The 23278-nt window shown below is 34.2% G+C and overlaps 1 protein-coding gene across 1 annotated transcript in view; it reads right to left on the bottom strand.

The window, feature by feature from the left end:
* Window positions 1-23278, bottom strand: part of PACRG (parkin coregulated) — a gene marked incomplete at its 5' end in the record, with an annotated part of 209053 nt that overhangs the window by 149508 nt on the left and 36267 nt on the right. Inside the window, one exon of the mRNA XM_083857625.1 lies at window positions 10732-10866. Within this exon, the coding sequence (XP_083713751.1) occupies window positions 10732-10866 (135 nt within the window). The remainder of the gene's footprint in view (window positions 1-10731; window positions 10867-23278) is intronic.

Below are 23278 nucleotides of genomic sequence, written 5' to 3'. Positions count from 1 at the left end.
ATCATCTTTAGTCAGTCAACAGCATACACAATATTTGAATAACCAGTACTTAATGTGGGTAGTGACTTATATGTATACAAAAGAAATAACTGACAATTATGATTTAGTTAATATGCAGTATTCTGCTTTTCATCACTGAATTTTATGTTGTTCAGAAAGTATACTTGTTTGTGTGAGCTAGGTCAGGATATCAATGGCTATATAAAATCAGATGATTGTGGAAAGCTACAAAGCCATTTTTTTTCTAACATGCTACAGATACCTTAAGAAGCAAAAAGCTCATAATTGTAGAGGATGACTTCCTGTTATTCACGTGAACTTTCTATACCTCATCTTTGTGTTTTTCAAGACAAAGTATGCTCCATATTTTCATATTGAAAGACTGTATAATTTCTACATTTCTTTCTTAAATAAAAAATACACTTAACTCCATGGCATTTTTTACCTGAAACGTTATTTAAAAAATCAGAATTGATAAGAAAAAGTAGTTGAAGAACATTATTCAGTATCTGAGACTCAGAGCAGAATGGTCACAGTATATGACTACTAGAAATGAAAACATCAAACACACATTGATTTTTATGTTGTCAATTCCATTTGTTTTGTCACTTGACAGAGAACTCTGCAATATTTAGGTAAAAGTAGGAAGGCTGATAACTAATGGCCGGAGAACAAGTCATCCATTAATTGGATAGGGCTCAGAAATCACCTTCAGGGTAGATAGAGAAAATTCATCAGTGCTATGTTTGTAGCACTGAACAAAACTTTGACATAACAACAAGATGCACTTTTAAAGACAGATGTTTCTGCTTGTACCTTAAAGATTAAACTGGAACTAGGTCCTGACACTTCTAGATGGCAACCTTTGCAGCTAGGAAAAGCTTACTCTGCCTGAATATAACAAGTATAACAAGAAGTCTTGGCTATATTACCTACTTACTTTCTAAAACGCTTCCATCTTTAAATAGAAAGGTATCTGGTTAGCTGAAGGAGGAGGAGCAATTTGTTTTTGTCCTACATGTCAATTTACAATTTCCAAAGTTTACACCACCACTTGTGTCTTCCCTAGTCCATAGTAATGTGAATTTTCTTTATCCAAGTACCCAGCAAATCATTGTCACATAGCAGCAGTCGACCTTTCTTTCCAATCTATGCACTTTTCAGGAGTTATAAATCAGTTGACTTTCAAGCTCGATGAGATGGCATATGCCCTGGTTTGAAGAACAGATGGAGGCTTGGGGGAAAATTGTTTCTGCAGGCTCACTACAAGCAGCACTGCTCCATAAAAGTGAACCATTCACACTAATTTCTCACATACATTATACAGGCAGGGAGCACCAGCCCATTCAGCAGAAAATCTTTCATCCAGCTTTCAGAGGTCATTTAGCAAATTTAAATTAAAGTTATTTCTGATACATGGCTGAGTTTTCATTCCATACAATTTCAAGAGACGGCAAATTATATCAAATAAAGGAATGGTTTTAATTGTGTATTCAGGGGAAAAGGAACAGTAAATTAACTGTCACAACATTACTGTTTTCTAGAATCCTGGGATAAGTTGCAACTATTAATTAACCACAGAGGAGTCAATGAATGAAGCGTGTCTGCTGTGTACTATAGGAACCAGGTAAACTGTCACTATTATTTGAAGGCTTTTTTAGACTCCATCTCAACACCAGTCCCCAGATTCAGCATTGATGTTGTTAAAAGAAAAAAGCTCTCACACACTTACAGAAAAACCTTTATTTCAATAGAAAAACATTATTCTGCTGTTAAGTAAATGGACATGCCATATTTTTTTAAAAATATGGTACATTTTCTGAGCACAGAGAAAAGAGACATATGAAAGAAATGGAAAGGACTAGAGGACTGTAAAAAATCTGACTCCAGAAAGAACTACATTTTACAATCACATTACTTGTGAGCCACAAGTGGTAAAAAGGAGGGATTGCACTGAGTAACCTTTAACACATAATGTGACATTAACTTGGTCTTTCCCTACAACTACTAGTTTAAATGTACAAAATAAAATCAATCAATGAGAATGGTGGAAAGTACTGAACCTAGTCACAACATTTTTATGGGATCTCATGAAAATTTCGATTTTTATGGGATTTCATAAAAACCCAGCATTTTGCAACAGTGTTTTACAGTAGCATTTTGATAAGATTCTTTTTTAATTCCTAAGATCTCACATTTCTTCTAACACCTGCACTATTATTAAGACTTGTTTTCAACAGATAATTAAATCTAGCACAGTGCTCTTGAAAAGTAAAATTTGAATATGATAAATTTATTTGGAATTGTATTAGTGGTGGCATCAAATCAACACAGAAATTTCAAACTTGAGAAACCTATAGTTGCAATACTTTCTGTGACCATATGTACCATGGAATGGAAATTGGAAGTACCCAGAATTACTCAACAACTTAAAAAACATTGCCTTAATTGAAGGACATCAGCTTGGTATTGCGTTTTGGTCTGTAAATGATTAAACTGAAAGATAATTAAATAGCCATCTGACATAAAATGCTAGAGTCAATATATATAGTGACTTTTGAAAAATCCAACCACAAATGTATTGCATAGAAATATAAATTAACACACTGTTAAATATAAATGTAATTAGATCAAAACTAACACTGTCTTCGATTTAAGATAGAGATTTGAATTGGCAGTTGTTAAAAAGGATGCTTATAAGTTCTGGAACTTTCATAACTTGGGACACTATCACAGAATCACAGAATTGTCTGTGTCAGAAGGGACCCTAAAGACCACCAGGTTCCAACTCCTTCACTGTAGGCAGGGACACCTTTCACCAGATCACACCACAGCTTGTTCAGTCTGGCCAAGAACACTTCCAAGGATAGGGAAATTCCCTGGACAACCTGTTGCAGTGCCTCACCAGCCTCACAGTAAAGAATTTCTTCCCAATATCTAATTTACACTTACTCTCTGTCAGTTTAAAGCCATTCCCCTCTGCCCTGTCACTACATGCCCTTGTAAAATTTCTCTCTTGTAGACTCCCTTCAGATGCTGAAAGGCTACAATTAAGTCATCCTAAAACCTCCTCTCTTCCAGGCAGAAAAATCCCAACTGCCTTAGCTTTTATAATTTATAGAAAGAAAGGCTGCTGGGCTATCTTGGCTAGACTATGCTTTTGCCAAGAAAGGTTGGATCAGATGATCATTGAGGTCCCCTTCAAACCTAGAATTGTATGGTTCCATGATTCTATGACAGTTGATCAAAAATAGATTGCTGTAAGCATTATTAACTAAAAACTTAAAAGATCATAGGAAAAATTGTAATATCATAGGGAGAAAAAGGGACAGGATGATGAATAATATTTACATTTGCAATAATAATCTCATTGTATTGCAGTCAATGGAAATTTTGTTGTTTTATTTCCTAGAAAATATTTTACATTTATTCTCTCTTTGTGTGACCTAGGGTTGTAGAGAAGGTATATGTATAGCACTACAGAACATTTCTCAAGAAATTTAGAGTTTTCATTAAATGAAAACCAGGTCATAGTCATTAAGATATGCCTATTTCTTAGTATTCTGCATTTAAAAAACAAAACAAGAACAGTCTTGTGATGGAAATTTTTAACAATCGCTAAAACAAAGTCACATGCACATCAGCAAAGACAACACTCTTGATAGTGATTAATTGGGTACTAATTTCACAGTCATAAAGAATGATTAATGACATTTGTCTAAGCACGACTGTTCATGCAAAGTATTGGCTTGGGCTTGCTTCAGTAAGCCATAGTATACAGATTATTAATAACTTCTGACTTAAGATGATGCAACTGAATATTGCTATTTTAGTTTAAAGCTGAATACTTCTTTCTTGCTACCATGCCACACAGTTTCCTGTATTACTGTCTTCAAACCTTCAGAAAACTGAGGGTTTTACTTTCCTTTAAAAGAAAAAAAAAAAAAAAAGGTACCCAAACTACTAGTTTACACGGTATCTGTTAATGCAATTGTGGGTTTTTTTCCCCACAGGCAGCATTTAAAATTTGCTTCTTCAAGACTTTACTTGTTTACCTCAATTCATACTTCTAGTTTCTCTAAATTATTATTTATTATTTCTGGCTTAATAAATTCTTAGTTTCAGTTGCCTTTTCTTGAATTCACACTGCAATTTTCTGTTATACCAACACACTTGTATTGGAGACAGGCTTATAAAGGATCACTGGAATGGTTTTAAAAAAGGACCCCTTTGAGAAATTAAGAGGTCAACTGCAGCAGAAAACGGAACTATTTCTTAAAACACTAACACACAAATTAAATAAAATATGAACTAACGTAACTTTGTGCTGTACCAACTGTGTCTACACATGATCCATGAACGCTCATCTTTCTACGTACCCTTGCAAAAAGCTTTAATTCTGCATGACAACACTCGTGGGGGATTTACCAGTTTTTTTACATTGTCCTCTCAACATCTTTTACTAAGAAGATATTAAATACAGTTTAACAAAAAGTGGAAGCAGAAAAAATATGTCTCTATCTGAAAATAATTTTTAAAAAGTATTAATTTTCACAGCAGTTTGTTCTCTTTGCTTTCAGATATCTGAGGCTGCAATTCCATGAACAGCTGAAGTAATCTAGCAGATCATCACTGCTGAAAACAACAGTTTTGAAATCCCTCAACTCTTATATTTTTACTGTACTTTGTTAATGTTTCTCTCTTCTTCACCAACACTCAGCATTAGCACCTCATGGATTGTCATGTAATCAAAGTTTTCAGGACTATGAACATGTTGCTTATCAAGAAAAAACACACCCACGTTCTTTTCCTGAGTTAGTGAGATAAAATTACTCAAAGAAAGCTCCGATAAATGTCAGTGCCAGAGTCAAGTATGCTTCAGAAATAGAAAGTAGAAGAGGTGAAGGAAAGTTGAACCTCCCCCTTAGATGGCAATAAGCTTAAAACTCCTCAACTCCTTGAATTACATCTTGAATTACACAAATTGCAAGCTAACAGTATAATAACGGGGTCATTCTTTACGGTAAATGAGCTCCGTCCAATTACTTTTAATTTATTTGGAGATTTGAACTTTGGAATGTGTTACCTCAGTTTACTTGATACTACATAGTGAATAACATACAGTGTGTATTCATCTGGTTTAATGACAAAACAATGCTACAAAAATAAAAAATACTCAGACATTTAATTGAAAGCTCTGCAAATGAAAATTTGTCTTCCTTCCAACTATTTTGGTTGATAAAAAAAGTATTTTCTCTCTCTTAAAACTTATGCCAAGCAAAAAAGCCTGCACTTCCAGAAAAAGAAAACAAAATTTAAAACCAAGTTATTTTATAGAGAAAACCCCAAAACAAATCTGACACCCAAACCAACCAAAACAATAATTTTTTTTCTTAATGCTGGATGTAGATACCAGCTTAATCACAGAAGTTCAGAACTCTATGTAAACCAGTATACAACTTACTAATAAAAATTGGAGTTCTATGGGAAGTTCAAGTTTTTTGTACTCCTTACTACTAAAACCAACTTTCAATAGTAGGTGTAAGAAGAAAGTGTATACTCTTTCCAAATTCATGATGTTGAAGGCAGAGCACTTAGTTTCAGCCCTGCATTTAGTTTTTATCACAAAGAAATAATTTTGCTACCATAGCTTATACTAGCTCCTGAAAAAAAAAAAAAAACCCCAAAAACTGTGTAGGAAAGAGAAGATGAAGAGAAACTAAAATGGTAGGAGTCATATCCCTAGTGAATATAGACACTCTGATGAAAAAAAACCCGCAAGAGATGGAAATCATGTTCATGTTGACATTTTGCTTAAAAAGTTTGGGTTTCTGAATTTGGCTTTCATTTCTCTGAAATTGCTACAATTCTTTTGAAGAATAGAAGCCTTTTTACCCCTGCATAATGACTTGCATAATTAACTCTGCTCCCTAAAAAATAATTTTTCGAACATTCTGATGACTTTCCGTTTAATACGGAAAGACTGCATTTCAAACACATACTTTATAATTCAGAAATACTTTCTTGGTTTTATCAACTTTCTTAGTCAAAGGTTTAATTGCATTCTGACCTTTTTTAATTCAGTATCGTATATTTAAAAATGGAAGTCCTTTTCAGACCTGAACTATGAGCTTTTATTATTCATAGCTTGGTATGAGATTGTACAAAAGAATGTATTAATACATTTTGAAATAAAATTGCAATATACATAAGCTGGAAAAGAACTGTGGAATCCCACAAAAGTAGTTAAAAGACTTATAAATATTTTAGTACATTCTTTTGATATAAAGATCACTTTCTAATATTATCTAATTCTAAATTAACAACAATTTATGTTCTCAAGTTTTATGTTTAATATACATTAGAAGTACTTTTTTCAAACCATACCATTATTATTCATTCTCTCTTAGTGGAAAAAAAATCAAATGCTTCATATTTGGAAAGACCCTTTAACATTTGTTCAATAACCTAACCAAAGAAGTTCTTTATTTCCAGCTCTTAAAAATTACTTTACAAAAGAAACATAAACATTAAATATTTTAAGAAAATTTTAAGGCACTGGTATATACAGTGCCCTTTTTGATTACCAAGGAAGGATAAAAACAAAGGCTTCACATTAGATACTAAAATGTTACACTGAGCATATGCCATTTAGCAAAGAATTCACTGACTGCTAGTACGTCCACTGATTGGGGATGAAGAGTCTAGAATTAACTGTGAAATTATTTTGTTAGTTTAATTGCAATCAAAGCCAGAAATTTCTGTAGTGAGTTATGTCTTGTTTTCACAGACATAACTAACAAGAAATTTTCTACATTCACTTTCTCAAAATGACAAAAGCACAACCACTCTCCAGATTTGAAATCAAACATTAGGAACACCAAGACAACCAATGGCTGCTTCTTTCAGAAATGCAACTATATCCTCTAGAACCACATCATTTTGCTTTGGCATTAGCAGAATAGTTTTGGTCCTTTTTTTTCCCTCTGGGTAGTATTCTTTAAAACCAGGTTCAATTTCCTGTTCTTGTATATAATATGTTGTAAATGTGTATTATTTTTTCTCATTTTTTCTTCCATCAGGTTAAAACAGGTTTATTTGAACTTGCAGTAGTAAAACTTACCAACCAGAATTACAGCATTACAGAAATATTCAAAGAGATTCCTGTCTGCATGTAAAGACAGTCTGAACATTCACCAAGAACACATATCTTCCTATAATGATCTAGTGAGATCTAATCTGCTTTTGGTCCCTTTTTAAAAGAAAAGACACCAAGGTAAACACCATGGTTTATCTGCACAGTTTAATCCTGTTTAACCTAGGATTAGTCTAGAGCAAGAATGCCTCTTTCTAAATTTCACACATTTTGGAAACCATTAAACTATGTAAAAACAGAAAAGCACTATTATTTAATAATTAAATATTCAACACATGCACTTACTCAGAAACAGTTCTATACATTTCCTGAAGTTTAAATTTTTATTTCATCTAGGTCTCCAACCACAGTTACACATACCCAGCCCTTACAAGTAATTAATCATGGGCTTAAAATTATAGATATGCAGAACTGTCACAATATCAAGGGCCACTTGTGTGAATTTTTTGGTATATATTAACCAAATAAAATTCATGCATATTAAAGCATTTCAGATTCTCCTGTTCTGGCTAAAAATGACTGTATTCTGTCCACAGATTTACAATATAATGAACAAGTGTTCAAAGTGTTTTAAAATAAAAATAATGTCTGACAATTATGGTTTTGATTCAGTAATTATAAAAACAAACAAAGAAGCAAATAAAATGCAGCTATGCATTTTGCAGTAAAGAACAAAATCCTGTAGTATTTTCCTCTGCCAGTAAAATAATCAGGTTTTTGAGATCCTCCTGCATTTTCTCTCATGCACCACTTGATAGACAAACTAACGAGTGAAATGAACCATGATGTACATTATAACTAAACAAAGCAAAAGAACTGCTCTCAACATAAAACATTGATATTGTGTAGTTACAGCAGGATTAAAATATCATTGTTGCCATTTATTTCTTCTTTTTATCCTTCCACTTGATCTTGATTTGTGCAAATAAGTATACTTCAGCCAAGCTTTTATAAAACATTTACCTAGACACATTTCATTAGTAAAATAATCTTTTCAATTGTCATGAATTTAAGCAGTATTGAGTAAAATATATTACTAAAAAAGTTAACTTCTTTAATTACATATGCAATTAAGTACGATGAACCGATGAAAATTAGCCATTAGACAACTTTTGGGCAGTGCAACTATGTCCTTAAAACCAGTAAAAAATACAGACCTTAGTTTTTCTGTATACCTAAAAGTATCAGCTGATGATGAACAACATTCTCACCCTTTTGCACCTTGGGCAGTCTCTGAGACTTCAGAAGGTATCTAATGCAAAATTTGAACTAGAAAATGCCAGTTTGCCTTTTTCACGTACATAAATTGCACAATAATCAATAACAGTTGCATGCCAAACTAAACAGTAGCCTCAAGTAACTCTAATACCTGAGTGTTGTCTGCTTGAGTGCCTGCAGAACTCAGTCAGGATTGATTTGTGACTAAATTGAGTAGCACGGAATAAGGGAAATAAGGTTGAATCTGAACATGCACTAATACAGGAATGGAAGAGTCCATTATTCTCTGCTTACTTGCATTCCCCTGCTGAAGTTCTGATACTTTTTTTCAAAAGAAAGGATTAGCAGAACAGCAAAAATAACTCCTCCATGACATCTCAGTCCTACATTGCAATAGCTAGAAGTCAGTGTGTTACTGCAGGGGGTGGACATTAGTTCTAGGAGACTGCGAAGAGTGTTAACAAAAAGTACATACTGGATTTTGACTAGAGACTCTGCTGTTGTAACCATTCAAGGCAGTATGTTTTCAAACAATTACAACTGTCAGATATAGGAATCAAACACTTTAGCATGCATCTGTGGTTAGAAGGCTTGCAGGTAAGTTAGCAAGCTTGAAGTGACCCATAAGGATCATCAAATCCAACTCCTTTCTCCTCACAGACTACCTAAATCTGATGATCATATCATCATATGATCTGAATATCATATGACTAAGAGCTTTGTCCAGAAAGTAACAAGCTTGGTGCTGTGACCACTTCCCTGGGAAATCTGTTCCAGTGACCAACCATCCACTCAATGAAAAATCTTTTGCTAATGTCCTATCTGAACATCTTATATAGTTCCATTTCATTTCCTGATGTCCTAAGTCAACTAAGCAGTCACTAGCATCATCTAGTGGAATGCCAGTCCAGTAGTATTTGTGCACCTCTCAGTTTGATTTTGAGAAATTAGAAAGTCTCAAGATGAAAACAAAATTGTGCAGATTTTTTGCAGTTGCTTGAAAACCACCTTTGGGTCTTACCTGGTGATGAAAGATCAGAGTGCAAGTTTAAGTTGTAAGCCTGTGAATTTTAGTCCAGCAAGGGAATTTTTTAGTGTTGCCTAAAGCCCAATTGCACTGGAATCTCATCTTGATTATGGGTAAAGCATTTTGGGATAGAGATTCCCTTTGCTGCAAGAACTATTAATTGTTCATTGTGTTGATTCAAACCTGCTATAGGAACAAAACTATAACACAAATCTTTCTTCTCTATTTCAATAAGCAAAAGAGCTACCTTAAAAATTTAGTTACTATCAAAAATTGTACTACTTACCATGCTACAGAGCAAAACCTGTTTGTTTCATTACAAGCAGAATCAGTCATAAGATTGCAAAATCCTCCTTTTATTGGTGACTTAACATTGCTTTATACTTAAATTTGGTATCACGTTTTTGGCGTGAACAATTTAAAACATTTTATAATTCTGACACATTTTATTCATGCATATCATGTTCATTTTCTGTAACTAACATTGCTACCAGCAAAATCTTATTCTAGTCCAATAAATGAGACAAAAAAATAAAGTAATTCATGATAACCAAAATAATTAAACAGTAGGAGCAGGTTAAAGATCAGCATTCATTTTTTAAATTAAATTTAAAAGTCTGCAGTAGTTACTTAGAAGATTGGCAAGTTTTACAAATAACGTCACCAAGCATTTTAGAGAGAAACACAGCCGCATTAGAATGGAGTCATTAGGCAATACATTTATTTTGAAGCCAATTAACCTTTTGTCAGAGAAATGTCGGAGCTGTAATGGTTTCAGCAGTGGAGGTCAGCCTGTAACAGAGGCACGTATGACAGCGATTACGCTGTCTGACATATGCTGGAGACTGGGAGTACAGCCGTGGAATGAGAATCTGCCTTCGTTTGTATTCTGCTCTGCATTTTCAGGGAGCAGACAATCTTGACCTATCCATTTAGGTAATTAAAGCTTCTATTTGGAAGTGTCCTGCAGGAAGGTGAAATCTGGGGGAGATAAATGGCTGCTGCTCACTGTATCCAGCCACTTCCATCATTTGATGGACTGCCTGAAACAGGCTGCATTGCCAAGTCCTCATAAAAATAGAGATGAATTGGGCAGGAGACAATTCTCTAAGGCAAAGCAACTCTGTCATCTTCCTTTTTGCAGCATATAATTTAATTGTTAGCCAAGGCAGACAGCTGACTCAGGGGCCTTTCTCTAATGACTTTCCCACCATCTTCCATTTGCTAAGAAATTATTTCAGTGTATTTACTTGCAAGCTAACTTTGTCTGACAATGAGAGATGTCACTTCAATAAGCTCAGCTGGTTGTCACAGCCGTGCCAGGACTTACCTTCCAGGCGATTTTGTTTGCTACACCGTCGTGCTGAACAGCAATTGGAAAGTCTCCTCTCTCATAAAACTTGCGAAAAGCTGTGCGCTTTGCTGGTCTCGGTTTTATTGATCCTGCAGGTGGGGGGCCTCTCACCTTAAAAAGAAAAAACCCAAACAAAACAAAAAACCCCATAGTTCAGTGGTAATATATTTTTAGAAAAAGCCTAAAGCCCGGCTTAAAATAGATATAAAAGGAAAATAATACTGATCTTCCAAATGACAGTTTGCTTTCTTCTTTACATGCTACACTTTGCTTCTTTGAAAGTACAGTTTGGTAATGATCTACAGGTTTTGTTAACTGTTTGGGGGTTTCTTGCCACTTTCAGATTGTCTCATAAAAATTTGTTATATTTTAAAGTAGGTCTTTCTATTATCACAGCATTTTTAAGGAAAAAGAAAACACCAAGAAGGTAGTGACATTGCACAGTCGAATTTGTTGGAAAAGTAAGTATTTCTTCCTTTTCTGTTTCTTTCTAGAAGTAATCTGACTTGATTTCCAAATAATATTACTGTTTGCACCTTCCACTGTCTTTCATTAGTCATCAGGCAATGAGATAAGGTAATCTCTTTTAGCATACCCCTTCTTAAATGCTATGGATTTGGCTTTCATATGACTTCCAGTCCTTCAGTACTGATGGCTGAAGCACTGGAAAGAATGCAGGTCTTTTGCTCAGACCTCTCTCATCTGCCTGTGAGGAAATTTGATTTAGCTCCACTTAGTTCCTTATCCGAGTTACTGCTGGTTTAGCATATGGCATAGTCTGAATGACAGTCCAATTCCAAAATGCTCATGCTGGAAACCCTTTTTTCAGACAAACATGGTAGTAATGGCAACTAACAATTGGCACTATGATAATTTAATTTCAACTACTTAAAAGAAATCTATTGCTTAAGCTAATTAACACAGCTAATCTCAATTGCTAAGAGAGTCTAAGAGAGCTAAACTAATCTCAAATGTCCTTGACAACTGATTGTTCACTGAGAAACTCCATAGCTGTGCATCTGGGATAAGAACTTCCTACAATTCTCTGCACGTTTCTTTTGTTAAAAATGCTAGAACGTGTAATTTTCAAAAGAAAAAAAAAAAAAAAAGGCAAGAGCTTCAATGATCTTAAACTATACTCAGTATTTTGTATTGTTCTATTTGTCTTCAGTGACCCTTACATTAGTTTCTAGGAGTACAGACACTCAGCTCTCCAGTGAACAGAATATTAACTTGTAACATTCTGTTTTTCATTCGAGCTATTCTGTTAATTTAACTTTGCTAACTACAGATCCAATTTTGACTTGACATTTTTTTCCCCAAAATATTTTCACATAAATTTTCCACTGGCCAAGGTAGAGGAGCTCACTAATGGTAAGCCTACACTGTACTCTTCTACAAATTGCTTCAACTAGGGCTACTAAACTGTGACCTATTGTTGCATATTGCTGTCCCTGATACACCATGTCCAGTGAAAATACATTTGATATGCACAGCTGTAACTTTCGTTAGTAAACACATCTGCAGCAGTTGAGAGTAATATTTCAAGAAAAGCATTTCTAACCAGTGTAAATAAACCTCCACTTGCTGTTCTGCAGAGGAACAATTTGTTCTATGCCACCAGTATAACTACTTCCACTTGATTTTTTTGTGGGTTGGTTTTGGGTTTTTTTTCTCATTTGAGGCAAGTCTCAGTCACTGCACTTTGAAGTCACAGGAAAAGCACCGCTATTCTTTTGTGTATTTTTCACAAAATGATCTTTCATGCATCCTTTAAAACATCATTTTCCATACAATATCAGAAGTCACTGTTAGATTTTAACTTAAATGATTGATAAAGAATATGTTGTCTTGATTACATAAAATACAATCTGAATTATTTCTAGACTATTATAATTAGAGGTAGCTAATGCAATCTAAAATTACATCTTCTCTGACACCAGACATTCTCTTCTTCCCAACTCATATTTGTAAATTTGCTACAAGCCTTTTCCTACTGCACTTTACAAATTTTCTAGAAAATACGTTTATGTTAATTGAATTTCTTCCTATTCTTTATCCAGGGACAAAGATACTAGAAGGACCAAAAGTATGTTGGTATCAAACCTCTTCATTGTGTATTGTCCTTACATGAAGGCTTAGAAGCTCCATCTTAATTAGTATACCTACACTGATCTGCTATCTCAAAAAAAGGTATGGTAGAATTAGAAAAGGTTCAGAAGAGGATAATGAATGAAGGTATGGAATGGCTTTCAGTAAAACAGAACAAAGTGAGAAAATGATTCTATGGAAGAATAAAATAAGGAACTATAGATAAGGGCAGATTTTCTACTATCTCCTTCAGTAAAAGCACGGGACATAAAAAAATCTAGTCAGTAAGAAGTTTGGAACAAACAAAATTAGTTATGTATTCATGCAGCAAATAGTGGATTTATGGAACTCTTCGTGAAAAGTCAATATTGGGAATACTAAAAGTTTGTGTATGTTCAAACTGGGACTGGAAAATTTGATGAGAAAGGAATCCATCAAGTTGACTAGATTCTTATTATCAGTAATCATAAATATGATGAGTATTATTTTTCATATGATACAGTCTGGTAGATCTCTCAGCCTTACATTTAGTCTCATGGTAATATCAACATTGGCATATATTAGTTATCCATTGATTAACTGCCACAGCAAGTATCTTTTTTAGATGATGAGCTCAATGTTAATAATATAATTTCTTGTCATTAATTTTAATTACATTATGTTGTACTTTGTACTATAATATTTAATTCCATTTCTATTACATCAGTTCTCAAAAGCTTCCACTTCTGTCACACCCTGATCTTCATCTATTTTAATAACTCCAAACATTATGCCAACTATAAATTTCATTATGCAATCCTGATTTTTTCAATGAAAATATTAAATAAGGTTATTCCTAAAACCAAATATTAAGAAGTTCCATTAATACATTTAATTTATTATCTCTCATTTCAATATTACATGCCATTATTGTCTCCACTTCAATATGGACCTTTATACTCTCTGAACATCTCTTGCACTGTATAACTACCAAAGTAGTACTTTGTACTACTGTACAGTGTACAGCTGCAGAAGTAGCAGTGGACCAAATACTTGAAAATAGTGTCAACAGAGAGAGCTTTTTTCACTTTGTCTTAAAGATGCTTCTCTTGTCAGGTTGGTCTGCCATAGGTACAGAGACCTTTGAATACCTGGAAGAGCAACTGACTTCAAAGCAATGATACTATCAAGACAGAAATGAGCCTAACATCTATCCAGAACAAAGAAATATCAGCAATTGGGAAGACAGTGGAACTGTCCCTGCACTGAAGATACAGTAATGTTGCATGACTCAAGAGTACTTTTGCTCTCCTTTATTTAATGAAGACAACTTGTTTCATTTGTATCTGACAAACCTAGCTTATGAGACCTTTGCTAGAGTGGCTGCCCTGAGCCACTACTGCTTACCTTTTGCAAACTTTTGCAAAGTTTTTTCCTTCCAGTCTTCATTACTAGGGAGACCACCATGGAGCACTATTCTCTAATGCAGACACTGCTTTGGGTCATTCTAGCTGTGCACAGTCTGCCTGAGGGAAAGTTTATGTGTATAATTTCCTCTTTCAGCTTTTTGCAAATCCTCATCTAAGCCTGGACCTCCATAGGTCTCTCTCAGCTGAGGTTTCTCAGTGATTTTATGTTGCTAAGTGAAATACACAAAAAGTAATCAGACAATGCTTTTCTTTGGTATAATGAGTTTTGCCTTCTTACATTTTATATTGTTATAAATTACTGATAAAAAGGTCATTCTGAAAGTATTGCATTTATTGGAAAAATAGTAACAAATACTATCTTCTTCAAGCTAATAAAAATGTTTCATTGCAATACAGTGAGAAAGATTAAGATTAGAGTTCCAGTTAATTAAAGGCTAATATTCATGATGGCAAAGTATATGAAGCAATAAACAGATTCTGAGGTTCGTTAAATGCCAAAGAGAAGTTGAAGAGTTTGATAATTGCAAAACTAATTTATTGTAATTCTATGCCATTGAACTATGTGACAAGATAAAAGATGCAAGCCATTAAGCAAAAAAAGAAAGACCATGTTTCTTTTTTCATATTCATGGGTATTGAAAGCCATTTTAGCAGGTTGCATTCTTAAAACTTTTCAGTGATGGCACATTAGCAAAATGACTAAGAAAAGAATTTTGAAGCCAGGTTTAAACAGTGATTAATATTTGAAGACTGAATTTTATTCATTTTCTGAGTGTTAAACTATGTGCATTAAGGGACTTAAACACACCTATGTGAGGCAACTGGCCATTTTTGTGAAAACTAACACTAGTTTCACGAGTAGTTTAAGCCAAACAAAACCTGGACTGAGCTCCTACTGTTCTTGTATAACAATTCATGTATTATATAAAAAAAACAGGTGAGGTAATCGAATTTAATATGTAAAGATTTTTTTTTTCCTTTAACCCAGATTAATGCATTTAGAAGAAAGAAATTATTTCCATTTTTTGTCTGCTAAGATTCTTACAGAAAAATTGGAATCTAACCCTAGCCTTTTATATTTTGTCATCATAAAAATATTTCATTAAGTTTATTTTTGAAGCTACAGGGATCAAAAGTTATACGACCACTCACTGTCTTACCTAAAAAAGGCAGTCACCCTTGGAAATATAATGCCATATTATCACCTTGAAGAATGAAATTTTCAGAAATAAAACCACAAATTCCTATTCTTTGCATTCAAACTAAAAAACGTATGTGTACAAAATTGCATTATATCCACAGAATAGAATTTACTAATGCCTTCTGTCTCAGGGAGGTGTAAAGGCGACAGCATTAAGGAAATGTTTGTGTAACCACAGACAAACCCTTTGTCTCATCGTCTTGTACTGGTTAAACTTTGTTAATGCATAGTCCAACTGGCAATCCACCTATTTCAGCATGGGAAAGATCAGCATTCATTTCCTTGTGTACTGGGGCCAGAAGCTGTGGCCAAATCCTAATGTCAACCTCAAGCAAAATGCAATATATATATAAAATAAGTCAAACTACGCAATGAAGAAATACTCAAGGCAGCAGGAATATTGAAAAATAAAGACCAAATAATATGCCTAGCACTATTCAGGGCCATGTTAACACACAAAACTTTTCTAGAACTGTCAACTGCAGGTTCCTCATCCTCACAGTGTGATAAAGCTCTTATCTTGGCTGGACAGGCATTGACAAAACACTGCCTACGTACAACTTATGCCCAATGAACAGGCTGAGGTGCAAAAGCTCAACCACAGTTTGTGCTTTTGGTGTCAGGCCACACAAAAGTACCTTACGTGCCTCTACATTGTAAAACAGACAATCCCATCACCTAAACAATCTCGTCAATAACCCATGAGAAAACAGTTTGATTTTGGCAGTTACCTACCAACACAACGGGACAATAGGATAATAATAGCTTTTGGTGACATCCACAGAGTTTTGAATAAACACAGTAGCAGTACTAAAGATTTGGAAACACAAATCTTAGCAAGTGTCAGCAATCAGAACCTCATCTAGGCAACCCCAAGAGTGTCTGAATGGTAATAAGCAACAAAGCCTGTCCTGCTCTTCTTAATTTACTGATCCTAATTTGATTAAACTGACTTAGGTTGTTAATACCTTCTGCAATCATGTTTTGATTTTGTTATGCAGTCATACCAAAAATTGAATGAGAAACTTCAAATGACAGGAGAGGCACAGTAAGATGTCCCAGTAGGTACTGCTGAGTTCCACATTAATTCTTTTTATTTAATATCAATATCACAAGCATTCAATATCAAAAGAACATGATCCCTCAACATGTATCAGATAAAAGCTTTTTATATCCAAAAAGAAACAGGGAGATATTTCTTCAAATGTGCCACTCTTGATCTGCTTTAAATGGTGCCTCATCTAATGCTTAAAAGCTGTTTCTGGGGCTATTCCACAAATCTGGACAACAGATCAAAGCCCATCTCATAGCTTCAAAAGTCAAATTGAGAAAAATCAGTTTCAAGACCCAAAAAGGAAACTACTGATAGGTCAGCAAATATTACAAATGCTTCCAAAGCACTACAACTTGAAAGAAAAAAAAATCAGACATGTGATTTTGTACAAAGATACTGAATCTTGTTATTGCCTTGAGACACTATGGAAAGTAAGTCATAAGCTGCATGCAGAATTATTCTAGTGCACCACCTCAAGAAATGTTATTTTTGATTGGGGAAGAAGTAAGCTGTTTCAATAACACAGATGTGCCTATGTTACAAACTGCTCTACAGCACTTGTACTAGGAAGGTCCTTCATTCCTTATTCTCTACTGGAATAAAATACAACTATTTAATATAATTTAGATTTCTCTCTTGATGCTTGCCAAGCAATTTCCTTTGATGCAAAGGGAGAAGAGTAACAACTGCTAATACATTTCTCTACTAATATATTTCTTTCCTTCCTGTCCAGATGAATATAGTTTTGCACTGTTTGTTTCACAAAGCTTTCCAGCACATCAATTGTAGTAAATCTGGAAGCCTTCTAAATTTTTCCTGATAGCTATTTTACTGTATGGTAGCATTTTTTACTTTTGGTGCTACTGCTGCTCATAAAGGTATTTATTAACTTGCAAAGATATCTGTCCTTTTTGCAGGGACAACTGATGAATTGACTTCTTTGATGTTAAGTTCGAATCATTCTCTCACAAAAGGAACACTAGTAGGAAACAAACAGTTTTTAATTCATATTGTACGCAGTTGAAAACATTTGAACAATCTCTGCTCGGCACATATGTAAAAAATCTCTCCCAAGAAGAGGTAAAATTTTCCTTGGTGAAGGAGTCAATTTTGTCTCATATCAGAAGTCAAATTTGTAGGAGGCAAGCGAAAAGGAGCTCTCACAGACTATTTCTTCAAAGATGCTGACAGTAGCTGGGTTGTGACTCAACATGAGTTCAGTGAAGGGATAAATGTATCTTTCACAAGTCACATTACTCTTACTTTTATAAGTTTGTTATTTTAAATGCTTTTCATATTGGCAAAGGCAGGATTAATCACTTTCTGTATTAACTGATAATCCCCAAATATTTTGTTTGCACCTCCATAACTACCTAGACTGTTTGTTTGGAAGCCTTTTGCTTGAAATATAACTTTTCATGCTTAATAGTAGTGATAAAAATTTATTATATTGATATTAATAATTTCAGAACAGCTGGAATTTATACTGTTATTGAAGTCTTCTAAATGTGCATGGAAATATATTAATCTTGACCAGAATAGATGAAATATTTTTTTTTAAAAAAACCAACTTTTAACTTTTTATTCTGTAGGATCCTATTATCATTTCTATTTATTGAATATAGATGTTCCTATACTGAAGCTGTTATGCAGCATCTTTACTCCATACAGCATTGTTACAGTGGGCTAAATCAGTCTGCCCCATATCCAGGGCAGTGAGAATTCTGTGGTCTCTTTGAGATATGGGGGACTCTTTTGTTAACATTAAAAAAATATTTCCTGACTTAAAGTTATTATCTTCATACTTTTTAGCACCTTTTAGTTTGGCAATCATACATTGATATTTGTTAATCATTAGCAACAAGTTTTAAATCTATCCAGTATCATGTCCTATGCTTTTCTTTTAGAATTTATGTACACTATGACTTCAGAAATGGCTTCAGCTCTATTTAATTGCCTTTTTTCCCCCTTAACACCTTTTCTGAAGCCCTGCCCTCTCTTTTTCTTTCCTGAAATTGCTTTCTTCAGAAGTATCTGAAAGTAACGTACTGTGCATTTTACCATTATTCTTTAATAGACTGTTTGGGAAGGAGTTGAGAATAACTGTTTGGACATCATGATGTCTCAGGCGTGCAGCAAAGTACAGCTAAATCAACTCTTCTTGTTAAATGTTAAAGCCTACTCCGTTTTTAAAAATCTTACTGTTGTTTTTTGTGCTCCATTTTTTCTATCATGGTACCAAAAATTCCTTAAAATATTACAAAGCTCTCTCTTTTCAGTAAGCTGTTTAGACTGGAGAGTACTGACATGGGTTTTGGGGCACTTTTTTTGCCATTTTGGAAAGGAGTGTGAGACATAGATTCCTTTTAGCATTGTGATCATTCACTGCCATAGGCTGTCCAACTGCTTCCGTTGTAACTTCCTCAGTTTCTTTCCACATAAGATAATGAGACCTTAAAATGTCACTTCAGCAGCTTTCCTGTATATTTACATGATTAGAGACTCAGCTAGGCATCATTTTTTCCATTATTGCATACATCTTTTATTCCACTTAGACTTGAAATAACACAGGAGACTGACCTAAGTTTTTCAATGGTTCACAGGAATATTCTCAGGGACACTTTCTTGCATAGGAAGCCACATTCTACCTAGCAAGTCAAAACACAGTTGTAAAAGAGTTTGAGAACTTATTTAATTTCTTTACACTCAAAGCATCCCCACAGCAGATATAGATATGTTTTTCTTCACCTGGCAGCAAATATGACCAACTACCTATTTTCTTTTCCTCATCATGATTATTACCTCTTCTTATATTCCTCCTTATCCCCAGAGATGATTGCTAGGGTGCCAGCAGGAGCAGAATCCCAACGTTTCCCAGTTTTGTGCTTAGCAGGAAGCATGAAGATTCTTTTGGGTCAAAGTCAAAGGACAGAAAGAGGACATCTTCAGCATATATTATTAGCATAACAGACTTTGTCTTAACTATCGAGACAGTGAACGCATAAAACTTAAATTAAAATTTCCATTCTTGGTGATTTGAAGATTCTAAAAAATTAACAAGGATTGTTTTTACTTAGAAGAAACTGAAAAGGATGCACAATGTGCAGAATAAGTGATTCTTTTAGACATTATGCCATTTCTCAGTCAAATTATGTCTAATTCATCCCATTTTCTTGTGTTGTAACCTACACATTCATACTCAATTCAGTTTAAACTGACACCACTAATTAAACTGTGTATAGACCTCTAACACAACAAGTGGTGTGACAGAAAAAAAAGAGAATGTCTTATCTATGGGACTTAAATATACTGAGGTTCTTTTTTCCTAGCATATCCTGATGCAGTTTTATATGGTATAATAGTATTCTGAGCAGGGACTGCAATGAAGGTATCTAGTTTCAAGGAGACAGCTCTAATCGATTTATTTATATCTTATTTCTTGTATATGGTTCTAAAACCCTTGAAAACACTGTTTTAGTTGAAAACCATATCCCAAAAGCATAAATTTCAGTGCTATAACTGAGAAAATCTACAATTTTCATAGCACATATGAGTGTCTTGTCTTCCAGGGTACCAAAGCAGGACAGTAGTTATTGAGAAATGTAGTTCTGAAATTGATCAAAGAAATAAAACAACCCAAAATAAATTAAGGTGAAACTATGATGAAACTGCTCTAAGTAGCATCTAGGAAAGGCATTAATAATAAAACTATTAATGAACTCCCAAATGCAAAATTGTATCAATATTGCACCGGTACATAAAAGTGAAATATTAGTCTCCACACTTTAGTCAAAAGTAATTGTTCTAAAATCTCCAAAACTCACAACTATGCACATTAAGAGTTGAAAAGTATACATTGCAGACCAGACTGATAAATAGGTTACTTAATAATGTTGGTAATTAGCAGTAGGAAACTTTCACTAGGCATTTTTTATTTATTGACTCCCAGCTCCTTAAGGAGGCCCAGAACACATCAGAGAATTTAGTGCCATGAGCAACAAACCACTACAATTCCACAGAACAATGAAAAAAACCAAACAAAACCAACAACTTTTTGAGTTTCTGTAAACTTTTTGGAAAGTAGGCAGAGTCTCAGGGAATCATATTCTTTGTATGCTTAATAAAGTTCCCATTATAATTCAGAATCATGATCACCACATTGTAAGGACAATAAAGAATAAAAAAGATTGTATATTGATAGAGATTTCAACACCCTCCAACCAGACAAGAACACACATACAACATATGCAAACCACACATGCAAACCACACAATTTATAGTAATTTTGGATATAATAGAGCAATGAAGAAAAGGTCAGCTGTGTTAGCTAATACATAAATTTGATGCCAAACATACCCAAGGGGTACCCCCTGGTTATGGGGAAAAGGTCATCAACATTACATCACATTCCTCCTATCAAAAAAAGCTGGGATGATGATCATTGCATAAACTGGTTCTTCCAAGGAGGAATAGCACCATTGACTTCAGAAGCCAGTCATGCATTAGAAGGGTGAACACAACATCAGCTTAAGGCACAAACACACACACAGAAGCTTGTCTGTAAAAATTTCAAGTTTCGCTACTTGGCATAACCAGCAATAATTGGATAATTTGACTATGTGTAACTATCTTCTTATCTAGACTGATTTTTTTTTAACAGACTGCGAGGATTTTAATTAAATGAATCAGAAATTCTTGGTTTGACACACAGTATTTTTCTGTAGCTCAAAAAATTGCATAAGTTGCTTAGTCTGGTAACTTTGCCCTGGAAGTTTTACTATTAAATCTCAGTGTAGCAAGTAATGGAGAATGAAAGTGACCTAGGCTGTAATTCAGATGAAACAGCATTTATTTACCATGCTACTAGATGCAATCCTTGTTTATTAAGCTTTTTGTTTTTAAGCTTTAAGTACTTTATTATTCAAATTTATATTTTGCCAGAAGTTCAGACTTTTTTTTTTTCCTCAGACACACCTGGACTATCAATTGCTTCAATTATTTGTTTGGAGTCTTATTTCCTAACACAGGTATTTATGTCTATTCTAATACTGTATATCCTTACAGACTCTCAGACCAGCATCTCTTAGAGAAGAGAATTAACTTTCAAACTTCCAGTTTGAACTTCAAGATGTAGAAATCATACTTTAAAGACTATGCCAATCAAAGTAAAAACAATTCTATTGTTTTAATCATAAAGAAAAATATTTTTAAGTAAATCAACTGGTAGTGAGAAAAACAAATTCCCAGAAAAAGTTTCAATTTTCAGTATCACAAAGTGTAATTCTATTGGGACCTAGCAGACTCTTGAGGTAAGATAGATGAAACACATAATCTAATTGTAAAATGGAATTAAGGGAAAAGGAGGTAGGTTTTAGGTGCCAAAACAGAAATATGAATAATTTTACTCCACATAAGTGGCAATAGAATCAAAAAAACCATAGGAGCTTGTCAGAAAGCAGCCCTTCCATGAACACAAATGAACAAGAATTATGGCTCTGAGACATGGAAGTTTTAATTATTTTTTCCTTTGATATCGCAGTACCATTTATCCATGTACAACTAAGAAAGCAATTTTGCTGATGGTCATTTAAACAAATCATCTTTCAATGTCCATCTTTCTGCTAGATATAAACACAGACACTAAGATGAAGACTGCAAGGCATCTGGCTATTCTGAACATTGTATAGTTTAGTGTCATGAGGCTACATGTGCCATTTTGTTCTGTCAGAGGAACCAGTTTGCAGTAAGCTAACATGGATACTGAGAGAACTCTGGAAATTTGAGCATGACTCTCTACATGGCAAAATTTATTTTAATTTTTATAGTTTTCTCCACCTTTTTGGGTAGAAGAAATACTCTTTCCAGTAAAGAGTAAAAAGCACAGTTGGAACCCCAGTAGAGTGACAGCTGGAAAGTAGTAGCAAGACATTAGGCTTCATCCATCTTGTCTTGAACTCAGCTTACCACAAGATAAGCACAAGCATGAGTTCTTTGCAGAACTGAGGATCAACAAAGACTGTTGTAATGGAACACTATGCATTAATACTCAGTGTAAAGACACTTAGGAATTGTAGTAAAAAATTTTGCTTCTAACCTACTACAATTTTTTTAATTAGCTCCATTTTCCTTGGCAAATGCAATCAACATACGTAGAATGTAGCAATAAGATTTGCAGATAAGGGGAATATCATTTATTAGTCTAATTTATATAAACAACAAATCAAAACAGAAGCTCTCCTCCAGCTCTGTAACAGAAACTGCAACTTCAGAATTAAACAGAAATTGGGGAAAAAAACCTGACTTTTATTTGATACATATCAATTACACATTGGAAAGAAAAGATGGTTGGGTTATTGTGAAGTAAAAATGTGAAAGATAGGGTAGCAGTAACCACTATTTATTTATCAGATTGATTAACCTTTTAAGAAGAAATTAATTTTGAGCAATACAGTATTTGACAGTTCAGCTGTCAACTGAGAGCAACTAATAATAATACCAATGGAAGTCAGAATCAAGTACTGCAGCTAATCGTAGAATAAAATCACAAAATCACTGAGCTAAGATCATTGAGTCCAATCCTTAACCCAGCACTTCCAAGTCCACCACTAAAATATGTCCCTAAGTATCACATCTTCATGTCTTTTCAATACTATTTTCCAGGTTTGCTGATTCAGCCACTTCCCTGGGCCTGTTCCAGGACCTGACAGTCTTTTTGGTGAAGAAAATTCTCCTCATATCCAGAACAAACCTCCTCTGGAGCAATTTGAG

This window comes from Zosterops lateralis (assembly GCF_965231275.1).
Source record: "Zosterops lateralis genome assembly, chromosome: 3".
Lineage (NCBI taxonomy): Eukaryota > Metazoa > Chordata > Aves > Passeriformes > Zosteropidae > Zosterops > Zosterops lateralis.
This window is presented reverse-complemented; position numbering and strand designations above follow the sequence as displayed.